Source organism: Corvus brachyrhynchos, unplaced genomic scaffold (assembly GCF_000691975.1).
Source record: "Corvus brachyrhynchos isolate BGI_N302 unplaced genomic scaffold, ASM69197v1 scaffold200, whole genome shotgun sequence".
Classification (NCBI taxonomy): Eukaryota; Metazoa; Chordata; class Aves; order Passeriformes; family Corvidae; genus Corvus; species Corvus brachyrhynchos.
Window position 1 is genome coordinate 4,250,967 of NW_008236184.1, and position 12,586 is coordinate 4,263,552.

Below are 12,586 nucleotides of genomic sequence, written 5' to 3' on the forward strand. Positions count from 1 at the left end.
ATTTTTTTTTTTTTAATATTTATATATATAAATCTTTTCCCTCCCAACACAATTAAACTTCACTTCGTGTCCTGTGTACCACTGCCACTACACATTGCATTTTTAGTCTGCTGGAAATACCTTTCCTCACAACAGAGGCCTCTCCTCTCACTCCATCCTTGCTTAGAGCATTGCAGAAACAGAGAAACAAATTTAAGTGACACTGCCCAAAAAGAAAAATGAGAAAAATTACAAGGACTCAGAGACTGTCTTGGGGAATGCCACAGAGGTTTTGAGTTAGGGCTGAGATCGAGTAGGGCCTATACATTTCAGGTTTCATCCTCTTACTTTCCAAGCTGAATGGCAAGGACTCCTCACTCCCATCATTCGCAGGGGTAACAGGGTTCATTCGCAGAGAAAGTTTTGCATCTGACTCAGGAACCACACCAGACTCTCCTTTCTCACACACTTCTGACACATCTGCTGATACCACTGCACTTTCCACAGTGACATTGTTGGTCCCCATTGTGCCCTCTGTTGTAACGTCACTGGTTGTTATAGTGCTGTCTGGGCAAGTATCATCCACTGAAAACAGAAAAACAAAAACAAGAAGCAAGAAGTAGCTACTGTTATTCACGTTGCCAGGGCTGAGGTCCTAGTTTTGGTTTGAAGACACTTCACTGCATGCACTAGTAATGCTGCAGTAGTGGAAGCTCCTTGCTAGAGATCTGAAGCATGAAAATTCTGTAGCATAGGTATTAATCCTTAGTTTGAGACAGAATAATTTACTACTACCCAAGTAGAACAGACTTCCTTTCATCTAGCACTTGCAGGGTGCTATTTTGTGAACCTAGCAGAGAAAGTCCTGATAAAAGATGATGAATACTGGAAGCAATCTTCTTGTAGTCTAAGCTCTTTTGCTACTCAGAAGGCTCTTTTACATTCTTTAATGGAGTGGTACAGGACCACAGTGAGCGCAAGGAAGACGTGCTCCATACCATCCTGTACTCAGGGAGCAAACACCTTCACTAGAGACTGAGAAAATATGACAAGGAAACTGTGGGGAAGGGATCAGCCCTGCCCATAGAATGGGAATGTAGCAATGTTTTTTGCCAAGGTAGGTTTGAGTTATCCTATTAGATCCTGCACCAAGAATCAAGAGCTTCCAGGCTTTCATTGCAGAACAGAGCCATTTGGGTCAAACTCACCAATTGGTGTGCTGTGTCTCCTGGGTCCCATTTTGAGATGGCCAGTAAGAGGTGGTGTTATGCTAGTTAAGGACTGAATGACATCACCCTCCTTAGGCAAAGTAAAATGGAACGGGGTTCCTAAGAGACACAGAGCACAAGAATTAGTAATTTCAAGGGTCTACTTTAGTTCAAATATCAAAACCAGAAATAGGTGGAAATAGGAATAGGGAAAAGCATAACACTGGTGCTGTACAAAACCACCCTGAACAGCTGCTCTAACTGATATTCCTCACATTTTATGGGGAAAATCTCTCAGTGAAAATCTGGACTGTGGTCAACTTGATGCAGGTGTTCCCAGGTGCTAGATAAAAGGGAGACTAAATATCCTGACATGAACAGGACTTTTACAGAATGCAGCTTTGCTTCAGAGATGCTCAGGATTTTCCACAGAAAAGGGAGATGAGGTCAAAAACAGAAATTAAGGTTAGGACAGAAATGAATTGGCAGAGCTACATGTTGCCTGAATTGATAACCTAAAACTTATACAGAATGATGGCTGAGGTGGCCTATCCCATCAGGGAAACCATGCCTTCATGGATTTACGATGTGCAGATCTTGCAGGATTTAACAAATACAATAAATCAAAAACCTAGTAAAATGCTCTTTCCTTTTGCCTCATCCCATGCATTTATTTGCAAACTTTCAACGTCACAGGGAATTAATTTGCATAATCCTCTCATAGAAAAATACCCAAGCAGCAAACAGTTATGTATCATCTGTTTGAAAGCTCTGAAAACCATCACCTCTCCAAGCTATCACAAGCTTTAAAGACATGGTTGAGCAACTGCAATATCCTGAAGACCATCCCAAGAACTTCAGTGTACTTTTGCAGTGGGTAGGTAACTTCTAGCACAATGGTACTCACATTGGAAGGCCCAACCACCCCTCCTCATGAACAGCTTATCAATGAATGCCTGTTGTATCATGGCCTAGAGCATATCTCCATTTAAAAAGTGTTTTATTTAAAAACTGAAGCAATTCCACTGAATATTGATTGATTTAGCTACCACAATCCCTTCTAACCTATAAATTCACATTTGGCAGGCTAGTAACAAATGATCAAAAGAATTTATTAAATGATCACCAGCACAGGTGATGACCAACTGCATAATCTAATTACTATACCACGGGATATCATGGGAGAGAATACAAACAAACTTTCACAAGACCTGAAAAAATGTGAATGCCTCAAAGTCTAAATGCTTTCACATTACTGCTTCAACTGTTCTATCAATGAAAACAGTTAATTAAAAGTAATAAACTTTTCTTATGATCATCAACCTGTAACAGATTTAGGTCCATTTGGAACTGAATCTGGCAAGGGATGTCAAAGACAAGAAGGGTTTCTTCAAGAACATCAGTAGCAAAAGGAAACCTAAGAAAAATGTGGGTCTGCTGCTGAATGTGGCGGGTGCCGTGGTGATGAAGAATAAAGAGGAGGTGGAGCTACTGAATACCTGCTTTGCTTCAGTCTTTGCTACTAAGGCCAGTGCCCTGGAAACCCAGATCGTGGAGGCAAGAAAGAAAGTATACAGAAAGGAAGGCTTTCCCTCGGTCGAGGAGGATCAAGTTAGAGATCATTTAAACAAATCCAACACCCACAAATATATGGGCCCTGATAGGATGCACCCATGAGTGCTAAGGGAGCTGGCAGATGTTACTGCTAAGCCACACCCCCTCATCTTTGAAAGGTCATGGAGAACAGGAGAGGTGCCTGAGGACTGAAAGAAAGCCAGGGTCACTCCACTCTTGAAAAAGGGCAAGAAGGAGGACCCAGTGAACTACAAGCCACCATTACACCTCCGTCCATGGAAAGATGATGGAACAGCTCATCCTGGGTGTCATCATTAAGCACATGGAGAAGGTTATCAGGAGCAGTCAGCACGGACTGACCAACAGCAATCACGCTTGACCAATCAGATTGCCTTTGGTGATGGGCAGATGAGAAGAGAGCAGTGCACTGAAGTCTACACCAACTTCAGCAAGATTTTTGACATTGTCTCCTGAAACATTCTCATAGATAAGCCCAGAAAGTGTGGTTTGGATGAATGGACAGCAAGGTGGATTGAGCACCTGCTGAATGGCAGAGCTCAGAGGGCTGTGATCAGTTGTGCAGAATTTAGTTGGAGGCCTGTAGCTAGTGGTCCCCAGGGCTCGCTGCAGGGTCCAGCCTCAACTCATTTGTCAGTGGCCTGGATGAAGGGACAGAGTGTACCCCTGGCAAGCCCTCACCCAAAGTTTGTGCTCACTGATTTATGCTTCATAATTTGTTGATAAGGGATTATACTCCTAAAATATTTATTAGGAAAATAATTATTATGGTAACAAAGCTGCTTTAAGGGTAGAGGGATGCTCTACAGCTCTTCATACCTTAAGGACTGAGTGATGGTGGGAGAGCAAATATCACTCTACATACTTTTCTACCATGCTTCATGAGTCTGAAGGCAATTAGGTAGAATATCTCAAAAGCCTGAACTTCTTCCTAACACCGATCAGCCCTTCAGTGTAATAAAAACGCATAAAACACAAGCAAGCATTAATTTTTGAATTCATTTTCTTTAAACAATGGCTTATAGTTCTCTTTCAAAAGTAAACCCAGCCAACTGTGATGTGTTTAAATTGCATTTATATTTGTCTAAAAAAACCCCCAACATTTCAAGTACAATATGAGAGAGGTAATATTATCTGAAGTCATACACAATTTTGTTCACACTCTCTTAAAAAGGAAGTTTTGGATTGTGAATATTGTGAAAGACCATACTGAACTGGAACCTGACATTTAACTTTGTTATGTAACTGCAGCTATTTATCTTTATCATTGTTTCAGCAGTGTACTCCCAAACTTATTGCTGTATTTAATAAAACCCATACTGTTCTTAAATTTGAAGACCAGTACTGTTCTCCTGACTATGCCGAATTGTCTTAAAAAACATGCAGTCCCAAAGGCCGTGGGCTTGTTCACAGGAAAGTTCATCTTAGATCACAAAATGCAATGGAGTCAGAATACCTTGAACTTCTTAACTGATATTTTGAGTAGATCTCCTCAAAGCATTATTTTCTACATAGTGGAGCTACTTTTTCTTCTTTCAGTTAAAGGAAATTAAGAATATTGTAGCAAAAACTTCATAATTCAACAAAACATTAAATAACATTTGGGGTCCTACAGTCTTTCCCTTTTCCTAACAGACTTCATAGAGGGGAAATACATTTTCTGGCACTAAAATCAAGTTCCTTTATTCATTCTCATTTAAGGACGAGAGAACTGTGTTTTGAAATGAAGTCAGCTAAGAGGCAAAAGCTCCACAAAACACAGGTGTAGTACCCCACATCTTGTATAGTGACATACAGCATGTTAAATGATTTCAATGAGTCATAACAGTATCTGCTGAGCCACAGCTTGCGTGCAAGTGAAAAGCCATTCTACTTTAACATAATCTCAAGAAAAAATTTGCTATATTAGTTTCTAGCTCAAAGTTGCTCTTTACACCCCCACAAAGAAAATTCTCCTCCGAGAATGAAAAAAAGGAGAAAGAAAATAAGGAGACCTACAAGAGGGAAAGTACTGACTCCCACACACCCTATTCCTTTCAAGGACCCTGCTGTTGTTTCTTGAGTGGGGGAGAAGTCACAAAAATCCCTGAATGTTGCCAAGGTCACAATATTTTAAGTTCTTCAAGCTGCCCTGCGTTTCTACCATAAAGTAGCGAGAGCCAGGAGCAAGAATAACACCACAGGGGAAAATAGCAAAGCCATGTTCTACATATTACACAGTAAGGTGTAGTGCTGCTCTTAAGAGAGACTGCTCAACTTGCATCTAATATCAGTGCTCCCTGAAAACACTAAGGATTGTTTGTATACCGCTCTCTCTGACATTATTCAAAATATACACCAGTGAACTACTAACCTAAATTCACTTACCACTGGAAGGACTGGGGGATTTAGGAGTTGCCTTCTCCTGTGGCTGCATCTGCTCTTCTTGCTCCAGATTCCTTGTCATAACAGTGTCCTCCGTATTCTTTGGCACCTGATTCTCGTGCTGAATCACTTGTGTTTCAACCCCTCTCTCTTCAAGTGATGGCTGATTGCTTATTACCATTACCTGTCCCAATTCTGGCTGTTTTTTGGCACACAATGCCACTTCTGATTGAACATCACTCTTTAACTTTGGAAACAAATTGCAGTGCTGCTCCAGTAACTCCCCTACAGAAGGTTTAGCTAAAACTTCATTGAGCTTTGCCATGTTTTCTGCAACAGCCTTAACGGACAGTTTATCCATGGGCTTTGCCTCCCCAGTGGCAAAAGTACAACCTTTCAAAGCTTCTTTTCCCTGACATTCTGGTCCAATCTTTTCTAATTCCTGGGCTACATTGTTGCTAGTTTTACAAGAATCAGCAGATTTCACTTCCGTATCTTCATGACACTGTCCTTCCCTTTCAAGAAAAAACCTGTGAGAAAGTGTTATATTGACAAGAGACCTATCTTCCTTAATTTGCTTCTCTTTTACTTGCAGTTCTTGTTCTTCACACTGAGTCTCAGGAACTGCCTCCGGTTTAGAAGTCTCTTCAGCATAGGACAAAATCTCAGGCAGACCAGACTGATCTGCAGCAGCCTGACTTCCAGAAACACACTCGATCTCCCGATGAACTGTAAGGGCTAATGGCCCATCTCCTGCAACACCTGCACTAACAAACTGTCCTACAGGCATTTCTGTAGTCTCTACAGCCTCTTTTTTTGCTTTTTCACAGTTTTCAGAGGGGGCTTGATCACCTGCATTCGCTTTCAGTTTTATTTTGTCATTCTTCACAGAACACAGTCTTGAGTCTGAGGCCTCGCATTCAGAAATCCTCTCTACTTGTGTGGTCTCACTGTCTTGGCCTGTGTTCAGAGAGTCTGAACTGACGTCCGTATTTGTGGGCTGGCTACATGCACTTGCAGAAAGTATCAGTTTACAGGACTCAGGAGGCTGTGACACAGAGTCATCTGCAGACATCTTCGACAAAGCATCTGTGGATCCAGAGAGATCTCCCGGTAAGCATAAAGGGGTTAAAGCAGCAGTTTTTTCTTCTCCTTCATGCTTCTTCTCTGGACTCTGAGTTGGAACAAAGATATCCTAAAATGAAAAAAGTGGGAAGTATTAGGGCATCCCAAGTAGGACTGTTTGTTTATTACTCCTAAAACATTACACTGGATTATGGAGCAGAGTAAGTTTAGGACAAAACTACAGATTAAAAAAACAACTAATGAAAACAAAACCAAACAAACATCCAAAACTTTTTTCCACACATTTATATGAGCCATGATTGACCTGTTTTTGCTGAGAAAAATTATCACCACGTGTTACTATTTAGTACATCTGTGGCAAAGTCAGACACAATCCTTGGTACCTTTCACTACCAAATCACAAAATACAGGGCAAATATGGCAAATTAGTAGCTATTTTTACTCGAACAACCAAGGGTTCTGGAAAGATTCTCTGTGATATCTATTATACTAACACAAATGCTGCTTTCAGCTAAGGAAAAGCACTGCTTCAACTAGTGAAGTTTCTAGTAAGTTCATGAAATTAATAATATTAAGGTATAAACCCACAAACTGTCTCTTAAATCCTTTTGAACAGTTATAATTTCCAGAATCAAAATGCACAAAGGAAACAACAGGTAGCAAGAATAAGCAACTTGAAAAATGCAGTAAATAAATTCTAGCCTTGCAGGAGAATATAAATGCTTTATTATGGAACAGCTTCCCTTTCTCCATGACAAATGGTGCTAAGGTCTTGCCTGATAAAAGACTACTTTATGATGCAGTTTGAGATGCAGGATGCCCAGTTCAACATAAGAAGGCAGCACAGTCTAAGACAACAGCTTCTATGTTCTGTAACTCACTATGCCCTCTTAAGCTGCTCTGCATTTTCTCTGCAGGAAGAGCTGCCACACAGTATGACTAATATGGAACTGTGACTGGTGGGAACAGGGAGGTTCATGAGAACCAGCTTAGTAGGCAAGCTCAACACAAAAGAACAGAGGTTGACTCAAATACATCTTCTGCATCAGCTATATAAAAACCTCAAAAAAGATATATACATGGACCCTTACATGAGAGAACTCTGGTTGTGATGGTATAGGTAAAGATCCAGGAAAGAAGGCTGGGGCACTCTGGGACACCGGAGTTGAAGCCTGCGGCTGGACAAGAGGTCTTGGAGGGATACAAGGGAGGGCCATCTCCACCAGCACATCTCCTCTCTGCTTTTGCACCAGTTCTCTTCCTTCTGCAGGGATAGATATATCCATCTGTTCATCTGGTTTGAAAGAGCAGAAAAGATATTAGTACTAAATTCTTGTGTTGTACCTAAATTTCCAACATTCCATTAAAAGATTTGTCTTCAGCGGTGTACTCAACTTTGTAAAATCTTGTCTCTAGGGGCATTCTTTTTGTAGGGGAAAAAAAATCAAAACCATCCATATTCTTATTTTCAAAGGGGGAAGCAAGTGTTTTGTTACAAATTCATGACTATTTTGCTACAGGTCTAGAACTTCCACAAGGGAAGCAAGTGTTTTGTTACAAATTCATATGACTATTTTGCTACAGGTCTAGAACTTCCACAATTAGAAAAAAGTGCCTGAAATTTATAAAAAAGCATTTTTCTGAGGTATTTCTTTTGCTATCTTCATTAAAATGCAACTAAATTCAGACCCCAGCTAACAAAATATCTGTTCTAACAGTATTTCACATTCTGTGACAGGAATCTCACAGAAAGGAATAGTTTATTTTGTATCATACTAAAAGTCTGCACTGATGGATATCTTATCCCTGATGGTAAATGGGTGCTTAGAGAAAATATTTAACAACAAAGGTATCATATCGAATCACTTCTCTTTAGGTATGGCATTCTAGGATACATACTGATAGCATATGAAAGGTTTTACAAATATTGTGCAAGTTGTCTATATTAAGGTAAAATAACTTATATGATGTAATTCTTACCTCTCCTCCCTATTGCCCTAACAGTATAGGCTTAATACAGGTATCTGCCTGTAGCAAGAATGGCTTGTCCCTAAAGAAGGAAGATAATTGCTAGCAGCAATCTGTATGCCATACAAAGCATTTCCCATCTTGCAAGTGAAGGGGGACTAGTCAACAATACTAATTTTATTATGATAGCTATGCAAGAAATACCAATAGCAGATAGAAAATATAGAGAATTATAAACAACAGAGTCACAAATAGAGATCTCCCTTCATCTACCCCTCCACTGTTCTCAGTCCTGCTTTACTCTTTAAATATAATTTTAACAGGTTTTGAAAAGGCTGCAAGCTCTGACTAAATTAGCACAGAGAAACATGACCACAGACAGTATGCAGAAAAATGTTACCTTTTGCTTGCTCCTGCTCAGTAGGACTGCTGGGGACAAGGGCATTGGGTCCAAAGGAAACAGGAGGAGGAATAACTAGGCCTGAAGAGACACTGCAGACCAAAAGGAAAGATGGAAATGAAAACCATACCTCACTAAAAAATGCATTAAGTTCTCCCCCTATTAAGCTCCAGCTTATCACAATACAACTCCTCTATGAAAGGCAAGTGTCAGGTGTTCACCAGTAAGAGACGAGCCACAGTCACGGATCACATGGCCACCATTAGTTCATTTTATTGCAAAATAAGGCCATGCTCCTCTCATAGTGCAAAATTAAAACACTGATTGCTTAAAATCAAGCACAAGTCCTTGAATAATGAAGAGAATAAGGGGAATGCACTACTGCAATGAAGTGCTTGAAATAGTTTGGGGATTTTTTGCTTACGTGGAATGATCCTCCTGTACAACGAATGCCTGTCCAGAGAGCTGCAGGACTTGCAGACTGCGGGCAGGGGTGCACGCCAGAGAACTTCCCTCTTCCACCCTGGTTACTGGACAGCCACTCCCTGCAGTGGCTTTGAACAGAAGGAAATAAAGATAGCAATACGGTCAATAACCAGCTGATCAGAAAATTCTGAGCAGTTAAACTCATGCTATTGCACAGCTCCTTCTCAGACAGGCAACAACAAGCTGATTTTCAGAGCTGGTGAAGGACTGCACATGAAAGTTCAGTATGTGAAATGTGAGCACAAAATAGTTCAGATGAAAAAGAAAAATCTGAACAGATTTTAGACTGTGTAAGTCTTCCTAACTGGGAATTTTAAAAAAATCCCCAAAGGCTCCAATATCAGCACATCTAATCCAGCACTAGAATGCAAATATAGGCAAGGTCCTTGTAAGAAAAGACACCTTGCACTGGCCACTGACTGGATGTGAGAAGGTTGGTACTGAATCTTCTGGACACAGAAGGTTCATTCACAAGATCAGACTGGTATAGACACCACTGAGCACAAGCTTGCCTACACTACTTATCCACACTTTACATGGTGTGTCACTACAAAGGGTGAGCATTATTAGTTTCAGAAGAGGGTTAAAGTTGGGTTTTGGATTTGCTCTTCAGGCGGCACAGAAAGAAAGGAAATTAAATGTATTTAACAAGCCAGTAACTGTTCTAACAGGAAGTGACATTTAGACAATTTTCCATACTATAGTGAATAAGGCTGTGGCCTTTTATTTCCATAGTGTTCTCAATTTTAGCAGAAATTACATGAAAAATACTCACGGCACTCTACACCCTAAAACACTACATATCTATAAAGATCAAGTAGGTATGATGTTTATCTCTGAGATGGACATTCTGGCTCTACTTATTGTTACCTGTTGCATGATTCTCAGGAAACATCTCTTCCTGAGTTGACAAGATATCTGACTCCTCATGACCAGAACTAAGGGATTCCTCAATTTCACTGGGGTCACTGACAGGCGTTTTCTTTCTGGTACGCTCTTCTGCTTCCTGCAAAGTTCTGGAAATGCAAAACACAGTCATTGGCCTGAGAAATTCAAAACATGAAGTAAGATTACAATATTGTTAAGAAAATCTATCAGTAACAGATGGAAAGTATTCACTCATGTATAACACAGGAAAAAAAAGAGAGAAGGAAGACCACTTCTCTTGACAAAGTAACGTTTTCACTCTTGATAGGTTGCACTTTCAGAATTGTTTTTTACATTTTCTTCCAATCTAAGTGATGCTTAAATGGAATGCAGGTTGTTCTACTGACTTCTACTCAATGCAGATTCTAGGAATTTCATTTCACCCCTTTAACGTTACTTTGTGGCAGAATATGATAATACAAGATGAGGTAAATATTATATAAATTTTATGCCAGATAGAATAAATACTATTCAACAAACTGAAGTTAAATTAAAACAATTAAAACCATAAAGCTTACAATAGTAAATACTCAAAAGCATCCTGGAATACCCAACACTTAGCCTCCAGATTCCTCCTGTGCAGCCAAAGCCCATGCTACAGTGATTAAGTTATTTCAAGATAATTTCTGTGACTTAAAATGAATTATCACTTTTAGTATATTCCAGTCATATCGCTTTAAGAAAATTATTGGCATATTTTATTATGCAGTGAACTCACCCTTAAAAACAAACCTATGGATATCTTTGTGTTTAGGAGTTTGACATCACATCTTTTCTCACCAAGGAATGCTGAGAGCACTCCTTAGTCAGCACTGCTGCAAAAAGGCCTCGGCAGTACTTCATCTTTCCCTTTACCTTTCTCTTTTGCCTTAAATCCTCTCCCATGTCTAAAAATCCAGTTAAAAAAGACACAAATCAGCTTACAGAATGTCCACAAGAGACCTATAAAGAAGACAGACTGTTTTACCTTCCAGACTTCTCTGCCTGGCTTTCCAAAGCAGTATGTGCTTCTGTGCTGGAGTCAGTTTCTGTGTTGTCCCCATGCAGTTCTAGGAAGAGACAGATAAAAGAAAAGTATTTGTTACTCATGTCACCTGGATGAATATACAAATAAGAAAGTGTAGTTCTATAATTGACACAAATACCAAGGCAAGCCTCATATGAAAAAAAATTAACCTTAAACTATCTATGAAAACAAGAAAAAAAACCAAAAGAAACAATGAAGTATTTACCAGGGAGTGAATTTAGTATCAAATTGTCTAAATATTCTGGAAACAAATTAGGAAAGAGAAGTGAAAGAATCAACGACAGCACTTGGACAGGTACACGGAAACAAATGTACTAGCCCAAAGGAAAGAGGGACCAAAATTCTTTACAACTACCACTGAGCTGTGAACTCAGTTTTGAAAACTACTAACACTGTATTTCCTGTCACACAAACATAAAATTTAAAATTTAAAGAAACCAGATAGAATCTACAGGGTAGGAAAAGGACACCTATGATCATTTTCACTTACCATCTTTTGACTCATTCTTCACAAGCCTGGAAGAAAGGACAGCAGGTCCAGAGTGAAGCTGATGCCTAGCATCTCCCTCATTGGGCACGAAGTCGGTCTCAAAGTCCTGGCTCTGTGAGAGCTCTAGAACTCCAAACTGCAGCTGTGACATGCCTGTATCTAACATCAGACATCCATTACAAATATATATATCAAAAAAAATTTCAAGAGCCATCTATCACTTTTACAAGGGCAAAAGATATACCCTCTAACATGCAAAGCATTTAGGCTATTGCTGAAACTCTGAATAAACTAACAGACTCTGATCTCAGCTGTACTAATTAAAATACAGTACCAGAAAAGGGACAGTGGCCATTAACTCAGAAATCAGTATTAATCAGCAAGGGCTTATATAATGCCATTAGGAACTGCAGCAGACTTTCATTCCATGATGAGAAAATAATCTTGATAATACACAGCCTGTGTCTGAAAATCCTCTGATGACAACGACCATTATGCCAGTTCATAATAAGGCTCCATTTCCTAAAGATCACAATTCATCCCCGCCTCTTCTAAACCACCTTCAGCCTTGAAGATCCATTATAACAATAATAATAAAACAACGTTTTGTTTTTTTTTTTTTTTTCCCCCCAAACACCAAAGCATACAAATCAACTTCCAGAAAAGGATGCCAATTTCTGACTTATTACTACCGGCACAATTACCCCTGGTGAGACAAGTGAGCCAGCTCAACTGAAAAACTGCACAGATGGTGCGTCTGATTCAAAACCCAAAAAACCGACCTGAAATGGAGAAGTTACCTTCTACACACGGCGAAGAAGCACAGTCCTCAACATCACCTTCACTTCGCTCCCCGGCCTTTCCAAGGGCACTGCAACAGAGAGACTCGCTAACGTCGCGCAGGGGTTCCTGCAGGCCGCCTTCCCGCGGCTCATGCTGCGAGGGGTCACTTGGCACCGACCGGGCGCCCCAAGCCCACCGCACCGCACGTCCCGGCCAGGGCCGAGCGCGGCCGCTACAGCACCGCGCCCGCCTTCTCGGCCTGTCCTCAGCACGAG

At 40.3% G+C, this 12,586-nt stretch overlaps 1 protein-coding gene across 4 annotated transcripts in view; it reads right to left on the reverse strand.

The window, feature by feature from the left end:
• TP53BP1 (tumor protein p53 binding protein 1) overlaps positions 1-12,407 on the reverse strand; it is a 26,090-nt gene extending 13,683 nt beyond the window's left edge. Inside the window, exons 1-10 of one of the 4 annotated variants that reach the window (XM_017738087.1) lie at positions 12,329-12,407; positions 11,529-11,687; positions 10,979-11,060; positions 9,955-10,100; positions 9,023-9,152; positions 8,599-8,690; positions 7,322-7,524; positions 5,148-6,339; positions 1,188-1,307; positions 328-564 (exon numbers count right to left, since the gene is read on the reverse strand). In XM_017738087.1, the coding sequence (XP_017593576.1) occupies positions 328-564; positions 1,188-1,307; positions 5,148-6,339; positions 7,322-7,524; positions 8,599-8,690; positions 9,023-9,152; positions 9,955-10,100; positions 10,979-11,060; positions 11,529-11,679 (2,353 nt within the window). In that variant the 5' untranslated portion in view covers positions 11,680-11,687; positions 12,329-12,407. Of the gene's footprint in view, positions 1-327; positions 565-1,187; positions 1,308-5,147; positions 6,340-7,321; positions 7,525-8,598; positions 8,691-9,022; positions 9,153-9,948; positions 10,101-10,978; positions 11,061-11,528; positions 11,688-12,328 lie in introns of all 4 variants that reach the window. The other 3 variants (XM_017738092.1, XM_017738095.1, XM_017738100.1) reach the window with 3 other exon arrangements.
• Positions 12,408-12,586: the final 179 nt, after the last annotated feature.